The 20,500-nt window shown below is 45.0% G+C and overlaps 1 protein-coding gene and 1 long non-coding RNA gene across 9 annotated transcripts in view; one reads left to right on the top strand and one right to left on the bottom strand.

The window, feature by feature from the left end:
- LOC146498592 (protein NLRC3-like) overlaps nucleotides 1-20,500 on the bottom strand; it is a 126,496-nt gene that overhangs the window by 19,788 nt on the left and 86,208 nt on the right. For all 8 annotated transcript variants that reach the window (XM_085139908.1, XM_085139907.1, XM_085139909.1 and 5 more), the window contains one exon: nucleotides 20,006-20,179. In XM_085139908.1, coding sequence (XP_084996034.1) covers nucleotides 20,006-20,179 — 174 coding nt within the window. The remainder of the gene's footprint in view (nucleotides 1-20,005; nucleotides 20,180-20,500) is intronic.
- LOC146498595 (uncharacterized) lies at nucleotides 14,327-16,136 on the top strand. Its single transcript, XR_014870554.1, has 3 exons — nucleotides 14,327-14,573; nucleotides 14,737-14,917; nucleotides 15,292-16,136. It is a non-coding gene; the product is annotated as an uncharacterized LOC146498595 (long non-coding RNA).

The following is a 20,500-nucleotide window of genomic DNA, read 5'->3' as shown; positions in this document are numbered from 1 at the left end:
GTGCCCCTTGTTGTCCTGGGTCATTTACTTCTTTTTCTCCAATCACACTCAATGACTTAATTGCAGTAATAGGTAAAATGAAATCCTCATCATGCTCCTTAGATATATTACCTCCCTCTGTCATGTCTGGGACTCTCACCAGCATTGGTCCCACATTACTATCAATCATCAACAATTCACTGAGGCAAGGCTGTGTCCCGTCCTATTTTAAACATGCTGAGGTAACCCCTCTGTTAAAAAAACAGAATCTGGATCCTACCTTCCCTAGTAGTTATCGTCCTATTTCAAAATTGCCATTTATAAGTAAATTACTAGAAAAGATTGTAGAAAATCAGTTCAGGTCCTTACTATGCCAATTGCAAATTTTTGACCCTTTTCAGTCTGGCTTTCAAAAGCAGTACTCTACAGAGACCGTTCTCTTAAGGGTCTATAATGATCTACTAATGGCATCTGATGCAGGAAATTGTTCCGTGATCATTTTGCTTGATCTTAGCGCAGCCTTCGATACCATCGACCACAAAATCCTACTCAACAGGCTGAAGGTTCTGGCTGGTATATCTGGCACCGCCTTGGACTGGTTTTCTTTCTACTTATCAGACAGGACCTTTTCTGTTGACTGACAGGTTCTCCTCTAACACTGCTGCCCTAACCAGCGGGGTTCCACAGGGTTCAGTTTTGGGTCCATTATTACTTTCTTTTTTTTTTCTTCCTTTAGCTGGCATTATTCAGTCTTTTAGTGACCTGTCTTATCATTTCTATGCTGATGACATTCAGCTGTATATGTCCTTTAAGCCTCATCAGCTGGACAGGCTGTCCACCCTAGTCCAGGCTTTAACTTAAATCTCTGATTGGCTTTCTAACAATTACCTTGTTTTAAACATGAACAAGACAGAGACCATGATCATAGCTCCTCCTGATCTATATTCTAAAATCAGTCCGGTTCTTGCCCCTTTGTGTTCTTCTGCTAAGCCAAATATTCGAAATCTTGGAGTAATATTTGACTCTTCTTTGGGCCTTGACTCACACGTAAAATCTGGTTTGAAAGATGGTTTGAAAGAGGAGTGAAAGAAGCCATCTATGTCCACTGTGAGCGACCATCTTTGAACAGAGGCGGTGGTTTACGACACCAACTCTCTGCCATCTATAATCCAGTTTTGAGATCCCTCCCCAGACGGCTTAATGCCCACTCACATCCTGGGCCATCTGACCTCAGGAATTCGCATGATAAGGTGGGGCCAGGTTTCACAATGAACTCACCCGAAACTCTGGCTGATTGGGACCCACACCCAGTTCCACACCTTGGCTCAGGCGATTAGAGGATCATCAGGGGGTCCTTTTGTCCCTCTGTGGGGGGAAACTCCCACTAGGTTTATATCTGGGACTCTCCACCATTTGACCTTAGAACTGAAGAAGCCTCTCGGATGAGAGGTGAAAGGTCTTCAAGTAACTTAAAGAAGTCCAGACGCTTTTCTTTGCAAGCTCCTTTGACTACGATGACCTGGATGACTGAGAACCTTCACAGACATATTCATTTAAGGAATATTTCTAAACTGCGACATATGGTCTCCTCAGCTGAACTGGAAAAAATTGTCCATGCATTTGTGTCATGGCGTTTAGATTATTGTAATTCCCTGTTTACCAGCTTGGATAAATCATCTCTTTCTCGCCTCCAAGCTATACAAAACACAGCAGCCAGACTACTAACTCGCTCTAGCAAGCGAGCTCACATCACTCCTATTTTATGCTCTTATAATTGGCTCCCAATAGATTTTAGAATTCGTTTTAAAATTATTGTTTTAACGTGCAGAGCAGGAAATAGCCCCAGATTATTTATCCAAGCTTCTCACAAAATACACTACTGTTCGCCGTCTCCACTCACAGACTCAGAGTTTGTTGGTTGCTCCCAGAACACACGAAAGGGGGCGGAGCCTTTCAGTCTGTGGCACCAAGGCTGTGAAGCAGTCTACCTCTACAACTACGATTGTCAGAATCCTTTTTTTTTTTTTTTTTTTGCCTGTCCCGTTTGGTTCTTTTGCCATCAGAATTATTGTCTAAAGGCGAAGAAAGATGCCCAACGGATTTTCTTTACCAAATTGACCATCCCAGCTTTGCCGTAATGGTCCATTTGATTCACCTTTTATTCTTTATTTTATTTTCACTTGCTGAATACGGGACAGACTTGACTGGGGGAAAGAAAAGGGAGAAAGAAAGAGGGGAAGAAAAACAGTTGAGAAGAGGGACGGGGGAGAAGGGCAAAAAACAAAAACCAACAGAATAAGCAGAAGAAAAAAAAAAAAAAAAAAAAAAAATACATATATCGATCACCTGGATCACCTGTTGAGAAAGAAAAAAGAAAACAAGCAGAAGAAAACGAGAGTAATACAATAAACCACATCACAATGATATATGGGAATATGACAGTAAATACTAAATATTAAACATTATTGTGCAGCACGTAAGATCGACAGCACAGTGTGCATTGAGGTAGGAGCCAAAAAGGGTGTAGTTTGTGTGTGTGATCACCCGTGTGTACACCTGTGAGCATGGACGCGCTTGTTTTCTTAAAAGGTTCCCTCATGTAATGATCTGCTAGAGGGTGTGGGGGGCCACTGCCCCGTCCTCCAGGGCATGAAGCAGGTATGGAGGAGATCAAAACCCCAGACATCCAGAGGCCCCCAGAACACAAGAGACCAAGGAAGACCAACAGAGGGGCAGCCGCGCCACTGTCCCAGAAAGAGCTGAGGAGAGTCCCAGATGAGGGGTCACCCAGCAGCCACGGAGCAGAAGCCAGGGGGGGCTGCAGTGACGTGCCCGTGAGCTCCGCCGGCAGCCAGCTGCGCCTGAGTGACCGAGCCCCAGGCCGAGAGGCCGGGGGCACCCCACCTCCGAAGTGGCCCAAGCGAGCCCCAGGCTCCAGGCCCCGATAAGCAGCCGCCAAGGAGTGAGCCGGTGTGTACCCGGACGCCCACCCCCGGACACAAAGAACCACCAACGCACCGACGTCTGAGGGAGTCCGCCCCCGGCAGGGGAAGTGGTGGGGGGAGATAGGCCTCCAAACCTTGGAGGGCCTGAGCTGTCCTCAGAGAGGTGGCATCTGATACCCAACCTGACATACAGACACAGACATACAGGCACACACAGATACAAACATCCATTCCCACCCTCATGCTCTCATATGCACTTACTCCACACTCAACCAACGTGGAGACAGACATAAAGAGACGCTGTACACACAATCACACTCCCCAAGCGTACTCTACGAACCGGGTCTAGGTACCCTTGCCCCTGGAGGGGGGAACTGCACCCAGACCCAGGTTGTGTTACCCTTTTCCCTGCAGTGGGGAGAAGCAGACCGCCCCGACTCCGCAGCAGCAGGGAGGCCCCACACTCCGGACCCCAGTCGGACGGCCAACTCCTCCTCCTAGCCCCCCTGCTCCAGCAGAAAGCAGAGAACGAGGGTGAGAGAAGACTCCTAACCTCCCTCCACCCGCTCATTGTAGTGTTGATGTATGTGTGTTCTAAGGTGCGTTTAAAACCCAGGAGGGCATGGAGCCACCTGCCAGAGAGCAGCAGGTAAGCGCATAGTCCCTCCTGCTAGCCCTCAATGTCTACGTGTATTTAAAATTGAGAGGTGGGCAACGACGCCGGGGGTGAGGTGTACACCCTGATGGTAATTGGGATTCCGTGTAGCGTGCCCACCCCCAAGATCCTATATTTATGTGTAATGAGAATGTGAGTAATGTGAATGTCTAAGTTGCGGGATAAAATTGAGGCAGAGGCAGCCAGAAGGGGACAGAGGGGGGGGGGTTACCTCCTCTGCACCCTGGTGACACACCCCCACTCCAAGGCCCTGCATGTGTGGGTGGTTGTGGTGGAGCGGGAAGAGGGAGGCAGCTGGAGATGGGGAGGGAAGGAAGGGAGGAGCAAGTGACCCCTCCCTGGGGCCAGCTCCCCCGCTGACCCCAGTAGGCACCCCCATACTCCGCGACCCACCAGGGAAGGGGGGCCCAGGCCCATCCGAACCGGGGCCCAGCGCAGCGGCGCCGCCCGGCCCCACAGAGCCCGGGGCAGTCCACTCAACCCCACAACAGAGAAAACTGCACCCACCCCATCATCCACTCATCTTCCAGACTACATAAGACAATAGACGCCCAGGCTGAGATCTTCCTCCACCTCTCCTGTATCTCCCCCTCTTGCAGAGAGAGTTCCTGAGAGAGGAAAGCCCCTGCAAGATGTGACAACCCCCCCCCCACCAGTTGAAGAGCCCCCCAGCCGGCTCGGCGCACCGGCGGCACCCTGCGCCAGTGGCGGGCCCCCATATACCCACCGGCCCACAACCCCGGCAACACACCAACCAGGACCCAGGCCCCCGAGGCCCGGCCAGGGCCCCAGGCCAGAGCCGGAGCGCCCCCAGAACCTCACGCCCGTCCCGGACCCACCCAGGGGCAGCCAGGCTACCAGGTCAGTAACCCCCGTCCGTCAGCACAGACCCTCCCCTAGCCCCGCTGCACGTAGCCACGAGGAAGCCGTCACCCAAGAGCCAACAGAGCCCCTAATTGGCCATGACCGCTACCCCGGGTTGAGCCCCCCAAGGAAGATGCTCCTGGGGAACCCCCCGACGCCCCAAGCCTGACCCTACCCCCACACCAATCACAACAGTGAAGGCGAGACCAAAATATGACCCCCCACCCCCACTAGGTGATGGAGCTGATCAGAGGAGCCCAGAGCGATTGATCTGATGTGGTGGCAGAGGCTGTATCAAGACTAATGTAATCTAATAGATAATTTCTATATTGGTTAGAATTAAGATTGTTTTTATTTTTCCAGTTCATGAGGACTGTTTTCTTGGCTATGCATAGAGCAGTGAAAACCATATGGGCTATATTCTTTTCTGAAGTGACATTATCTAAGCTGCCCAACAAACACACTAAGGGGGAAGTTGGAATGTTACATTTCAGACACTTTGATAAGTCTTCACATATCTCGCGCCAAAACTTCTGAACTGGTGGACAGAACCAAAGAGCGTGGATATAATTGTCCGGTGAATTGGTTTGGCAGTGTGAGCAGTTGTTGGTAGATGCAAAGCCCATCTTGAACATCCGATGACCTGTATAGTGCACTCTATGTAGTATTTTGTATTGAATTAATTGAAGACTGGGATTTCTGATTAGATGAAAGGTTTTTAAGCAAATCTGAGACCAGAAGTTTTGGTCTAAGTTAACTGATAAATCCGCTTCCCATTTTGCAATAGGAAGTGATATTGATTCATCTGTTTTAGAAAGCATTCTGTATATTTTGGATAGTAATTTGGGGGTTTTAAGAGTAAAAAATTGAACCACACTTGGTGGTGTTTGTAGTTCAACTTGACCCAGTTTAAATTTCTTTTTTATTATGGATTTAATTTGTTGATATTCTAAAAATCTTTTCTTGTTGATCCCATATTGTGTAACTAGTCTGTCAAATGAAATAAATTCTGTTCCTTCTAGTATATGTTCTACATATTTGATTCCTTTACCATTCCAATCTGAAAAGTTTATCATATTATTGTTTTGTAATATGTCAGGGTTGTTCCAGATAGGTGTACGTTTGCATGGGATTAATGAAGACTCTGTCAACTTCAGAAACTCCCACCATGCTGTCAGAGAAGAGCTGATGTTGATGCTTTTGAAGCATTCATGTCGTTGGATGTTTGAGCTGATAAATGGTAGATCTGAAATCTCTAGATTATTGCAAAGTGCTTGTTCTACATCTAGCCAAGGTTCATCTAAGAGGGTATGTTTTAGCCATCCTGAGATAAACTGAAGCCTGTTGGCTAAGAAGTAGTGCTGAAAGTTAGGTAGTTCTAATCCTCCTTTATCCTTGGTCTTTTGTAGTGTTTTTAAGCTTATACGTGGGGGCTTATTTTTCCAAAGGAATTTGGACATATATGAATCTAGAGATCTGAACCAATCTTGCGGCGGTTTAGTTGGGATCATTGAGAATAAATAATTTATTTTTGGTAATACCATCATTTTTATAGCAGCAACCCTTCCCATGAGTGATATGGGTAGACATTTCCATCTAGCCAGATCACCTTCTACTTTCTTTAAAAGTGGGGTATGGTTTAATTTAGTTAGATCTGCAAGCTTGGGAGAAATATTAATACCTAAATATTTTATATTTCCCGATTGCAGTGGAGTAGAAGAGGAATTATGGAAGCAGCAATTAATAGGAAGGACTGTAGATTTTGACCAGTTAATTGAGTAATCTGATATTCTTGCAAAAGAGTTTATCAATTCAATCACCCCAGTGATATTGGTTTGTGAATTTTGGAGAAAGAGTAACACATCATCAGCATAAAGGCTGATTTTATGTTCTACGTTCTTGCATTTTATGCCCTTAATTGCTGAATTCTGTCTAATTGCTGCTGCTAGTGGTTCGATAAAAATTGCAAACAGTGAAGGGGAGAGTGGGCATCCCTGCCTGGTGCCCCTCAGGAGACATAAGCTGGAGGATGTCTGGTCATTTGTTCTGACACAAGCTGTTGGGGAATTATATAATATTTTTAACCAGTTGATGAAAGAAGATCCAAAACCAAATTTGTGTAAAGTTGCAAATAGAAATTTCCAGTTAACTCTGTCAAACGCTTTTTCTGCATCTAAGGAAAATATTGTAGTTTCAAGGTTTTTACTGTATGAGTAGTCTATCAAATTAAGTAATCTACGTGTATTTGTTGATGAGTGCCTACCTTTTATGAAACCAGTTTGGTCAGGATGAATTAAGAGGGGGGTTATTTTCTCTAGTCTCTTCGAGAGAGCTTTGCAGATTATTTTGAGGTCTACATTAATAAGGGATATTGGACGATAGCTTGAGGGATATACAGGGTCTTTGCCTGGTTTTAGCAGGAGATTAATGTTTGCAGAATTCATATTTGATGGAAGTCTGCCCTTTTCTTTGATTTCTAACAACGTTCTGTAAAAAACTGGTGCTAGAATCGTCCAGAATTCTTTGTAGAATTCTGCAGGGAAGCCGTCTGGACCTGGAGCCTTATTATTGGACATATTTATCAGGGCTTCCTGGAGTTCACCTGATGTCAGTGGCGAATCCAGTGCCATTGCTTGAGATTCTAATAATTTTGGGAGAGTTATGTTGTCTAAAAATTGATCAATTTCCTTTTTAGATGGGTTTATTTGTGGTGAATACAACGTTTTATAGAAATCCCTGAAAATGTTGTTTATTTGTTTCGGTTCATATATTGTGTTCCCAGATGAATCTTGAACAGCACATATAGTTGTTTTTTCTTTATTTATTTTTAACTGGTTTGCTAGAAATTTACCGGATTTATTACTATGTTCATAATTTTGTAAGCGTAGTCTTTGTACTAAGAATTTTGTTTTTCTATCAATTATCTCATTTAATTCTAGTTTTGTTTTGCGTATTTTGTTCAATGTTTCCTGATCTTGGTGGGACGCGTAGGCTTCTTCTAGTGATTTGATGTTTTTTTCTAATTCCTGAATATTTTTGTTTTCTTTTTTCTTTTTATGTGATGAGAAAGAAATTATTTTACCTCTCATCACAGCTTTCCCTGCTTCCCATAAAACAGAAGCTGATGTTCCGGGAGTGTCATTAAAGTCTAAATATGAAGTCCACTCTTTTTTAAAATATTTAATAAAGTCTTCATCATTAAGCAGTGATGTATTAAATCTCCAGTTTTTACTTGGCATAGTATTATTCTTGTGCATTAGTGTTAGAGATACAGGAGCATGATCGCTGACAGCTATAGGATGAATCTCAATGTCTGAAATGTCGCTCAGCAGTGAGCTGCTGACCAAAAAATAATCCAGACGAGAGTAGGAGTGATAAACATGTGAGAAAAAAGTATATTCCTTACTGGTGGGGTGAAGGGAGCGCCATGCATCGCAAAGACCAAAGTCGCTCATATACTGTTTGATTATATTTGTGGACTGCCAATTACGCTGAGTTCCTGCTGTATTGAGCCTATCCATTTCTTCATTCAGTCCAAGGTTGAGGTCGCCTCCAAGCACAAGTGTGCCATCTAAGTGTTCAGAGAGTGCACTGAAAAAACCGTGAAAGAATGAGGGATCATCAACATTTGGACCATATACACTTACAATACATAGATTTTTATCAAGTATAGATAGTTTAATGATTAAGAATCTGCCCTCTGGATCTATAACTGTATCGAGTACTGTGAAATTAATTTTTTTATGAATTAAAATTGCTACTCCCCTTTGTCTAGAATTATAACAGGCTGAGAACACATTAGGAAACTCAGGTGTTTTAAGTTCATTCGAACCTCTAAGAGGTCTGTGGGTCTCTTGTAAAAGGACAACATCTGCCTGTAGTTTTTTGAGTTGGTTAAATATTTTTAACCTCTTTTCTCTGGAGCCAGCTCCATTTACATTCCATGTAACGAATCTTAGTGCACCCATAGATGTCTGTGCATAACTAGGGGTGTACTCTGTGTGTGTCGCTTAGACAGGTGGAGAGAATATATCACTTGTTCATAAATAAGGAGAGGGAGAGAGAGAAAAAATGTGTGGCGAGATGCTCCCCGAGTCTGACTATGTGTTTGCATATTTACTAATATGAGTATGCTTGGCTTAAGTGTGTGTATCCTGTAGGTCTGTGTGCGCTGTCTGACTGATGTAAATGTGCTGCCGTTGAGCGCATGACTGTGCGTGATCGTGCAGTGAGTAAGTGTCGAAATAAATGATGTTGTTTGTGGAAGAGTGTGGAAGCAGGTGATCGAAGCAGTGAAAGAAATAAAGAAAGAAACCAAGGACGAGGGTGAGCAGCATAAAAACAAGAGGGGGAAAAGAGAGGAAAAAAAAAAAAAACGAGAAGAGAGAAAAGAAAACGTAAACATTCCAATTAAATCACTGACGGAGAGTGACGGTGTTAATATTGCTATGAAATCACACTTAAGATGTGATTTGATACCGGTAAGTTAAACAAATGTTAATCCAAGTTAGTGTGAGTGGATAGGGAAAGGGTGTAGCGGATTCTTATCTGGTCTGAAGTTAATACAGCCACGGAGTGATGTTGGGGTCGCGGTGGAGCTGTCCGTCCACGTACAGCCGGTCCACAGCGATGACAGCGCGGGAGCCTTTCTGGATGAAGCCGCGTCGAAGTGGGAAGAGGACCCTGCGTCGTTCCAGGATCTCTTTGGGGAACTGATCGTTCACGCTGAAGTCCGTTCCTTTTAATTCCCTGCCGCGGCTTTTCACATGTTGTTTTTGTTTGAAGTGGCCGAATTTGGCCACGATAGGACGTGGTCTCCCGGCCGTAGCCCGAATGGGGCCGAGGCGATGCACCCTATCGAAGACGATGTTCTTCACCATGTCCTCCGGCAGCTTCAGGTGGGTTTTGATGAAGCTTTTTACCGTGGTCTCCGCGTCCTCTCCAGCGGCTTCTGGAATACCAGAAAATACTAGATTATCACGCATGCTACGAGCTTGTAGATCAATAACCGTTTCTTTTATTTTTTTATTTTCTCTATTTAGCTGAGTAACATTTTCTGTGAGAGATTTCACCGACTCCCTTAGCGTGGCATTTTCAGCAGCGAGCGTTTCCACTTGCTGCTGGCTGAACTCCAGGGATTCTCGCAAGCATTTAAATTCCCGGTGAAGAATCTCCACCAGGGACAGCCTTGCGTCGAAACTGGACAATCGCTTGTCGATTGACTCCAGTATGTCGGCAATATCTTTGCCAGCTGGCGATGTTGTGCCGGGGGAATCTGCCGGGCGTTGTCTTTTCGACGACGGCGTCTCAGATTTGGCCGGGGAAGCTGTACTCTGAGCCTTCTTCATCACGAGATCCTGAAAGCACTGATCAATATAATCTTGGAGAGCGTCTAAACTCTCCCCGTTGTTCTCCAGGGTGTTGGAGATAATTTAGACAAATATTGTTAGTTATGAGACAATTGATAAGTGTATTTGGTAATACTGAAGCTTAAAGAAATTTGTTCAAATCTAAACTACCATTTGCTTTAATTTTCCGCCAAAATCTCCGGCGTCTGACGTCAGTTACAACATTAGTCGCTTACCTTGACTGTCACTTCCGCCTCTGACACCTTGAATCTTCCCTAGACGATTCAAGGTGCGATTCTTCCCTTGTCAGAATCCTGCCTAGACGCAGTGATACCGTAGCGCTGTGGATCTTCAGTTGGTCTCGGATAGCCGGCCCGCCGGTGAAGGAGAGCCATTCGTGACTGGGCTGGGGGACGGCCCGACGACGGTCGCCCCTCTCCAATCGCGCACTCATGTTTGTGGAGAACCTGGTGCTAAATAACTTGTAAACGACCTGATTCTGGGTCAGGGTCTTGTGCGTAGCAGAGCAGCTAATTGCTGCGATCTATTGAAAGTCAGCCCTCGATCCAAATGCAGCTGGATAGCGTAGTGGTTAGAATACACGCCTTTGGAGCAGAGGAAATACAGCAAGCTGTCCATACCTGAGGCCTTGGAAACTGCCAAGCAAAGACTCACAGCCTTAGCCAGCCGCTTGAGGAGGTACACCAGAGAGATAGAAGGCAGGAGAATAAACCAGCTGTTCTCCACAGAACCAGCAAAGGTGTACTCTCAGTGGCAAGGGAACAATAATAAGAGAACAGCACCACCAAGGCTGGAGACAGAGCAATACTGGAAGAGCATATGGGAGAAGGACGCAATGCTCAGTGGCTAGTGGATCTGAGGGCAGACCATAGCAACCTCCCTGAACAGGGAGGTTGGCAGGTCTCCAGTATGAAGAATTGGACAGCACCAGGGCCCGACATGGTTCACGCCTACTGGCTAAAGAAGCTGACTGCACTCCACGAGCGTCTGGCAGCACAAATGAACCAGCTGCTAGTTAACGAGGGACACCCGGAATGGCTAACCGAAGGTCGGACGGTCCTGATCCCCAAGAACCCCAAGAAGGGACCAGTCCCCTCGAACTACCGACCAATAACCTGCCTCAGTACTACATGGAAGCTCCTGTCAGGCATCATATCAGCTAAGATGAACAGGCACAGGGGTCAATACATGAGCGGGACACAGAAAGGAATTGGCAAGAATACCAGAGGCCAGCTACTGGTAGACAGAACAGTCAGCCGAGACTGCAAGACCAGACGAACCAACCTGTGCACTGCCTGGATTGATTACAAGAAGGCCTATGACTCAATGCCCCACAGCTGGATACTGGAATGCCTAGAATTGTGAAAGATCAATGGGACCCTAAGAGCCTTCATCAGGAACTCAATGGGGATGTGGCGTACAACACTAGAGGCCAACTCCAAGCCCATAGCACAAGTCACCATCAAGTGTGGGATCTACCAAGGAGATGCTCTGTCCCCACTGCTGTTCTGCATAGGCCTGAACCCCCTCAGTGAGATCATTAACAAGACTGGCTACGGATACCGACTACGGAACGGAGCAGTGTTCAGCCACCTCCTGTACATGGATGACATCAAGCTGTATGCCAAGAGTGAACGAGACATCGATTCACTGATCCACACTACCAGGCTATACAGCAATGACATTGGAATGTCGTTCGGGCTGGAGAAGTGTAGTCGGATGGTAACAAAGAGAGGGAAGGTAATCAGAACTGAGGGGATTGAACTACCAGAAGGCAACATTGCAGATATAGAGGACAGTTACAAGTACCTGGGGATCCCGCAGGCGAATGGGAACCATGAAGAGGCCGCTAGGAAAGCTGCAACCACCAAGTACCTGCAGAGGGTCAGGCAAGTCCTGAGGAGTCAGTTGAACGGAAAGAACAAGATCCGGGCCATCAACACGTACGCCCTGCCCGTGATCAGATACCCTGCTGGGGTAATAGGCTGGCCAAAGGAGGAGATAGAAGCCACTGACATAAAGACAAGAAAGCTCCTTACCATGCATGGAGGGTGTCACCCCAAGTCCAGCACCCTGAGGCTGTACGCTAAGCGGAAGGAAGGGGGCCGGGGACTGGTGAGTGTCAGCACCACAGTCCAGGATGAGACAACGAACATCCAAGAATACATCACGAAGATGGCCCCAACTGACAGCGTGCTCAGTGAATACCTCAGGCAGCAGAAACCCAAGAAAGAGGAGGGAGACGAGGAACCATCATGGAAGGACAGGCCCCTGCACGGTATGTACCACCGGCAGATAGAGGAGGTGGCTGATATCCAGAAATCCTACCAGTGGCTGGACAAAGCTGGACTGAAAGATAGCACAGAGGCACTAATCATGGCAGCACAAGAACAAGCTCTGAGTACAAGATCCATAGAGGCTGGGGTCTATCACACCAGGCAAGACCCCAGGTGCAGGCTGTGTAAAGATGCCCCAGAGACAATCCAGCACATAACAGCAGGGTGCAAGATGCTAGCAGGCAAGGCATACATGGAACGCCATAACCAAGTGGCCGGCATAGTGTACAGGAACATCTGTGCCGAGTATAACCTGGAAGTCCTGAGGTCAAAATGGGAAATGCCCCCAAGGGTAGTGGAGAATGACCGAGCTAAGATCCTGTGGGACTTCCAGATACAGACGGACAAAATGGTGGTGGCTAACCAACCGGACATAGTGGTAGTAGACAAACAGAAGAAGACGGCCGTAGTGATCGATGTAGCGGTTCCGAATGACAGCAATATCAGGAAGAAGGAACACGAGAAGCTGGAGAAATACCAAGGGCTCAGAGAAGAGCTCGAGAGGATGTGGAGGGTGAAGGTATCGGTGGTCCCCGTGGTAATCGGAGCACTAGGTGCGGTGACTCCCAAGCTAGGCGAGTGGCTCCAGCAGATCCCGGGAATAACATCGGAGATCTCTGTCCAGAAGAGCGCAGTCCTGGGAACAGCTAAGATACTGCGCAGGACCCTCAAGCTCCCAGGCCTCTGGTAGAGGACCCGAGCTTGAAGGATAAACCGCCCGCAGGGGCGTGCTGGGTGTTTTTTTTTTTTTTAATATATATATATTTATTATGGCCTTGAGGGTGGGCACGTTAACGGCGTCCAGTAGACGGTCTGTGTATTCAAACCTACCTCTGGCGCTGGTGCCCACCTCTCAATTTTAAATCCATGTAGACATTGAGGGTTCTCGGGAGGGGCCGTGCTAACACCTGCTGCTCTCTGGCAGCAGCACCATGCTCTCCCTTGTTTTAAATACACTTTAGAGCAACACACAGCAATACTACACTTGAGCGGGAGGAGGAAGGTATGGGGTCTTAACACACCCCCGTTCTCTACTAGCCATCGGGGCGGGGGGGCTGGGAAGAGATGCTGGCTGTCCGATTGGCCTCCCTGCTGCGGAGCCTGGGGCGGTCTGCTTGCCTCCACCCCGGAGGGAAGGGTACCCAGATAGCAAGGAGACATTGAACAGATGTTGATTTTCCATCTGAACCATCAGAATCGTCAGGCTTGAAATGTCAACAAAAAACCAATGTTGAAACAACATTGAAATACTGATGAAACCTGACACTGACATTGAAATAACATTGATTCACTGTTGTTCTGTCATCGTTGATTGTTGATCTATTTATAGTTGACAAGGTGACAACAATCACGTTGAAAAACCATTGATTTATGGTTTCGCGGGAAATTAAAGCTGCTACCACTTGGACTATTCCATAGCCCCCCCTCTCACAGTGGTACATCCCTTCAGGTAACCATTGTCTTGTACAGTAGAGCGGGACATTAGATTTACTCTCAGCGGAATTGACCGGAGAAGGCATCAGTTCATGCACTGCACTGGCCTGCACCACGATTAGTATAAGGTAAGAATGAATGACTTTTGTTCTATTCGTTATTTCCACGGTTGCATTTGAATAACAGTAAAAAACACACAAACTTGTTAATGTAAAGTTTCGGACAAAATGTGGGAGCCCAAAATTGTGTCGACTTTCATCTTACAATCCGGCAACAAATAAATTGCACTGCGAACAAAGTCAACAAAGAAAACATTTTCGTTTCATACTTTTCCGTTATATTCCCTTACAAAGCTAGCTAGCTAGCTAGCTTTAACGCTTCGAGGGTTCCTTTGTTCTTGCCGTCGCCTCGGCGCTTGACCCAGACTTTCGCTCTGTAGTTGCTTTTTAGCATAGTACTACAAAAAATTGTAAATCTGTGATATATGATTGATAAACGTAAAGGTAACTGTATAAATGTGTTCAATGACTTTGTTACTTTTAATGATTGGAGAGCACCCGCTTCGATTCGCACTCAATTCAAACTTTACGTTGCACGCTCACCTAACTTTACGTTGCACGCTCACCTAACTTTACGTTGCACGCTCACCTACCTTGCATTTGCACCTTTTGTCCACACGTAAACTGCGTTTTATTATTTATTTGTTTTTTGCCTCTCACTGCTTAAGCCATTAATCTTTCTGAAATTGTTTTTTTAAACAGATGCGACCTCACAAAAGATATTAGCTATGCTGTCAGACCTGACGACAGCTGTTAACAAACTCCGTGAGGAGGTCAGAGCCATCCGCCATCCCTGCTGCAATGAATCGGTAGATGCTGGGGTACTGCCTCTGGATTTGCCCTTGCACAACATTGAGGAGCTAAACAATGCAGAGGCAGCTTTTCAATCATAAGAGGCAAATAAGGCAATGGTAAGTATATAAAGGTTATGTACACTTTGTAACTATAAAGTGTAATAGCTGTCAGATGTGATTTAAATACATAACAACGGCCTGTTGATTAAACACACAAGCACTTGCATGCACATTTAAGACATGAGACACGCTAATTCCATCTCTTAAAATGTGTCTATAGGTGAGACGCTTTGCCTTGATTGGAGGGACCACACTGGAGGTGCGAGTCCGCCGTGTAATGGCTTATGCCATTACAAACGAGCTGGCCTCGGTACTCAACTGGGCACGGAAAAAAACCAAGGACCAGACAAAGCAAAAAATGGCATTTAAAGATACAGCGCTCTGCAAATGCATATATGGTGGTAAGTTTTACAGTTTTTTTGCTACATTACTTTGTCTTTCTTAATAACAAGACTTTCATGTCCGGTTAATCTGGAGATGGAGTCTTTGGTCTTTGGCTTGTTTAGTCCTCGTGTTGTAGTTGTACAGCCCGAGGACCCCATGTTTATTTTGTTTTAAAGGATACACGGCACACTATGCTAAGACTTATCACTTTTTCCGCTCATAGCTCTTTGGGAATCAAATGCGGCAGTTTGCATATTTACGCCTGGTGACTTTCATGTTTATCAGCCTAGGAGTTTACATACTTTCTCCCCGCTGAAGACAGTTAACAAGAGCTTATTCATGTGCTCTAATTCACTTTTTTTGTTTGTGTGTGTGTGTATTCTTTTCCTAGATGGCCTGACGCAGCAGTTAGGGGCAAACTCTATGTCCGAGTTTGTCTTTGCACAAGCAGTGCAGAAATGGCTCCGATACGCCCCAGATCGTTTGGGTGGTGCAGGACGCACATCATGCATCCCCATCCCAGAGTAAAAAATTACAAACTTCTGTGAAACATATAAATGTAAATCGCAAACTGTCTTTTAATAAAGTATTTAGCAAACGAAACATGCCTATTGACCTTTTTTTGTTTATTTTTTTTCTCTGTTACATCACATACAATGCTTTCTTATTTTAGGATATTAATATTGACATGATACATTGTGAGACATTTGTTGTTGTTTTTTTTATAAAGGGTGTCCAATTTGAGGAATAAGTACAATTATGTGTTTAGGTGGTTTAAGTATTGATGGAAACATGCAGTAGTTTAGTATTGGTTAAAATACCTATAAAGAAAGGTAGATTTCCAGTCATGATTTAACTGTTTTAATAAAAAGCAACTGTGCGAAAGAGGTGGAAAATCAACACCATAGCTCAACAGTGTTTCAATATCAGAATCTGACATTGTTTCAATGTCAGATTCAATGTCAGGTTTCAACATTGATTCAACATCAAAACCTGACGTTGTTTCAACATTAAAAAAGGGTGCAAGAGTGACGTTAGGTCAATGTCACACTTCAACGTTGATTCAATGACGTCGCCTGATATTGACTCAACGTTGTTTCAATGTTTCCTTGCTATCTGGGTAACATCTCTTGGGTCTGGGTGCCGTTTCCCCCTCTGGGGGCGAGGATACCTGGACCCGGGGTATAGAGTATGTTTGGGGAGTGTGATTGTGTGTACATGTCCATTTACGTTTATTCCTACGTTGGGTGAGTGCTGAGTGTTTGTATATGTGTGCATGAGGGTGGGAATGCATGTCTGTGTCTGTGTGTGCCTGTTTATCTGTGTCTATATGTCAGGTCGGATCTTAGACTCCACCTCTCTGGGAACTCCCAGGCCCTCCAAGTGTGGAGGCCTATCTCCCCTCACCACACTCCCTGCCAGTGACTGATGCCCTCAGGGGTCGATGCATTGTTGGTTCTTGGTGTCCGGGGCTGGGCGCTCAGGTCATGTGCCAGCTCACTCCCGGTGGCTACTTGGCGGGGCCTGGCGTCTGCTGCTCGGTCAGGCCTCTTCCGGGGCAAAGGGGGCCCGAGGGCCTCCGGCCTCTGTGCCTGCGGCTCGGTTCACTCTGGCACAGCTGGCTGCCGGCAGAGCCGGCGGGCACGCCGGTGCAGCCCCCTCTAGCTTCTGCCCGGTGGCTACTGGGTGACCCCTCGTCTGGGGATCCTCAGCCCTTCCCATGAAGGTGGCACGGATGCCCCTCCGGTGGTCCTCCTTGGGCTCTTGCACTCTGGGGCCTCTGGATGTCTGGGGCCTGGATCTCCTCCATGCCTGCTTCATGCCCTGGGGGACGGGGCTATGGCTCTCTACATCCTCTTGCAGACCATTACATGGGGAAACCATTTGAATACAAGCGCGGCGATCCACACAGGTGTGCACACGGGTGTTCACTGATCGTAGACTTAAATCACACCTTTCTTGGCTGCTACTTCAAAGCACATTGTGTGCTGTCTTTCCTGCGTGCTGCACAACAACATTCAATATTTAGTATTTACTGCCGTTTACACTTAGCTAGATTAATGCGATGGTGTTGTGTATCGCCTCTGTCAGTGCGCCCCAGGGCAGCTGTGGCTACAATGTAGCTTGCCATCGCCAGTGTGTGAATGTGAGTGTGAATGGGTGAATGACTGAATGTAGTGTAAAGCGCTTTGGGGTCCTTAAGGACTAGAAAAGCGCTATACAAATGCAGGCCATTTACCATTTACCGTTTGTGTATAGTATGTTGCTTTGTTTTGTTTTGGTTTTTTTTACTTGTTTTCTATTATTTTTCTCTCAACAGGTGATCCCAGAGATATTTTTTTTCCCCCCTTTCTCACTGTCCCTCTCCCCTTCTGTTTTTCTTTTCCTTCCTCTTTCTTTCTCCCTTTCCTATCCCTCACTCATGTCTGTCCCGTCTGTAACAACTGAAAATAAAATAAAATAAATAATAACAACAAAGGTCGATCAAATGGACCAATACGGCAATGCCATGATGATCCATTTGGCAAAATAAATCCATTGGGTATCCTTGTTGGTCTTCAGACAACAATTCTGACGGCTAAAGAACCAAATGGGACAGGCAAAAAAAAAAAAAAAAAAACCAGTTAAAAACTTTACTGTTTAAACAAACTTTGTGTTGACCAATGCTTTTTACATTTTTATATTTTTAATTTACATTTAAACTCTATATTGTGTGTATTGTGCATTTTGCTATTTATCGTACTGTTTATTTTTAATCTCTGTGTGCAGCGCTTTGTGACTACCTGTCTATGAAAAGCGCTTAATAAATAAACTTTACTTACTTACTAAATATTTGAACGGCTAATTTGTTAAAGGGAACACTGCTGTTAGAAAGCACCTGATTTGTTTCTGCACACTGAATGTTGCACTTGTCATACTGCAGTACTATTAAAATAAGTACACAATGAACTCATGATTGAATGTTGCTGTAACAATGCCATTAATGGTGATTCAAAGTGTTCAAGGTTTCCCAGCACACCAAATGATTACACAAGTGTGACTGATCCACTTTCTAATGTGTGTAGCCCACACTGTGTGTCACTGTGTCACAGGTGAGTCTGTGTATCCAGGTTCTATGAGGAGAACAGGATATAGTGACTGAGTCCAGCAGCTTAAAGTCTGACTCCATCCTCCATTTAAATAACTCACACCAACAACTGAATAGCTTTGCCTTTGTGTAGCTGACACTTCATTTTAATGTCCTTCTATTCTGGTTCATCTGGTTTCAGTTTCTATAAGCACACAGGTTTCATCAGTGACTCTATGACCTCAGTGATCTTTGCTGGGCTAATCTTTGCTAATGCTCTGAACAAAGCTGCACATCACAAGACTAAATAGAAATGAATCAGTCTTTCATTTCTCACTGCTGTTGGACTTCAGCTCTCAATGTCCCACCATAACCCATGGAAAGAATTACTGTCCATCCAGGCTCCTGAACATGAAGCTGATGAAGGTGGAGTATTGTGAGGGCTGATGGAGATGATGATGAGGAATCCAGGAGCAGTGGGTGGATGGCAGCATCAGCATGAAGGATCAGTGTGAGAACACATCATCATCCACAAAGAAAACCAGTCTGAGTGTCTGACGCTCTTGTTAGAAAGACAGTCCCAGCAGTTAGCTTGTCTGCTGGTTAGCTGAGAGCTAACTCACTTGTACATTGAATACTAAACTGTGTAAACCAGGGTTGTCAAACATATGGTCCGTGGGCCAAATCCAGGCCTTGAGATAATTTCATATGTCAAATATTGATGAATTTTCAGGCTTGCTGATAATCAATGTGAGCACGGCTGAGATTTTATTCTGATGAGCAAACCATGTGGCCAAACACTTTAAGAGGCAGACTGGGATCATACCATTATGTGAAAGAAGACGGAAATGTCCCATAGACAGCAAGGGTAGTGTTAGAGACCAGATACACAGAGAAACAGGGAGCTGTATTGAAATGCAAGCGTGTCAGGAAAGAGTGAAAAGGCAAAATGAGCAGCATCTGGCTGCATTTCAGTGATATTGGAGACCACAAAGCTGAGAGCAGAATTTATATAGGAGATATACCGGAGACGCTGAGAGTAGAACTGATAAAATTAGGAGCTGGCTAAAGTGAGACCCATTTTTATTTCCACCCATTTTCCATTGTGGAGGACAAAAGGTTTCAAACTCGTCCAGGTCTTAAACCTCACGTGTTCTTCCTAATAGCAGTAAATGGATAAAAATAAGGCTTTTATGAAAACACTGAATACAAATTGCTGCCTTTAAAAAGACTAAATGTGCAGTTCAGTATTGAATACTACATAAAATAAACTATATATAAAGTGTGTCTGAATGGCAGAGATGCAGAAATATGTGCATATGGCACAGAGCCACGGCTCAGTGTCTGAATGAGTCTCACAGACCTGAATGTGCTGTTGAAGCCATTTATAATTATAACGTAATTCTTTACTCGTTTGATCTGCTCCTTACCACAACTGACCAGACGTAGAAGGTTTTGGACTTTTAACTATATTTTCTTAAGTTTTACAACTTTTCTTACTGTTAAAAAACCTCGTTATGGCCATTCATGCTATACAAAGTAATTAGACATGTGTGGTATCTACAGAAATGTCAGAATCTCAGCTAAAAGTTCACAAAACCATCTCAACAACCACCAAACAGCTGAAACAGCAGGTGAACAGATTACACAAAAAAGATGTAAACACAAATCTCCCTGATCATCTGTTTTCTTAAACATGAAGCGTAGTTTTGGATGTTCATTTACTGCTGGTTCAGTGAATTTTGGTTGGACAGTGATGAAACCTGCAGTCTCAGAATCTGTGAGAAGTCTGCTTTCAGCACACAACAGCATTGTTGTGTTGTGTGCTGTGGATTCACCTCTGCAAACTCATCACTGTTTCACCATCATGTTTCTACTTAGACAATAACAAAGGAAGCAGTTCCCAGGAACTACTTCCTGTCTTGTTGACATAAGAGTATATTGCCCTTCAAAACACCTCCACTTCTCCTCTTATTAGAGGACTGCATTATTATTAATCTGCTAATTCTGTCAGTTGATGAAAGAAAAATGATCTCACCTGAGAGTTTCCAGTGTACAGTGTGGACTCTTCAGTCCTTCAGACAGAAGCGTCACGCCTGAATCCTTCAGGTTAATGTTACTCAGGTCCAGCTGTCTCAGATTAGAGGTCTGAGAGCTGAGACCTGAGGACAGAGCTTCACAGCCTCTCTCTGACAGGTCACAGTGACTCAGTCTGAAAAATAACAGATAAACAATTACAAAAATAAAACACTTATGTTGAAGTGTAACGAGATACTATTATATTTAGCAATATTTAATCTTGTTTTTGTCAGGAAACTGAGCACTTATGCAGAGCAACATGTGGAGAGGTGGTGGTGGGGCTGAAGATCAGTGAAGGGCATGTAAACACCTGATTGGTTGAGTAGATATCAGATCGACAGTTTCACAGTTTTCCCTGTGGATTATAACTTTAAGAAGATGTGACATTCATCAAGGAATCCTGCTCTCCGGATTATTTCCATGAACACTGAGCTGGAACACATCTACAGTGCTG

Source organism: Neolamprologus multifasciatus, chromosome 18 (genome assembly GCF_963576455.1).
Source record: "Neolamprologus multifasciatus chromosome 18, fNeoMul1.2, whole genome shotgun sequence".
NCBI classification, from domain to species: domain Eukaryota; kingdom Metazoa; phylum Chordata; class Actinopteri; order Cichliformes; family Cichlidae; genus Neolamprologus; species Neolamprologus multifasciatus.
Note: the sequence above shows the minus strand (reverse complement) of the source record. Positions and strands in the feature narration are given on the sequence as shown.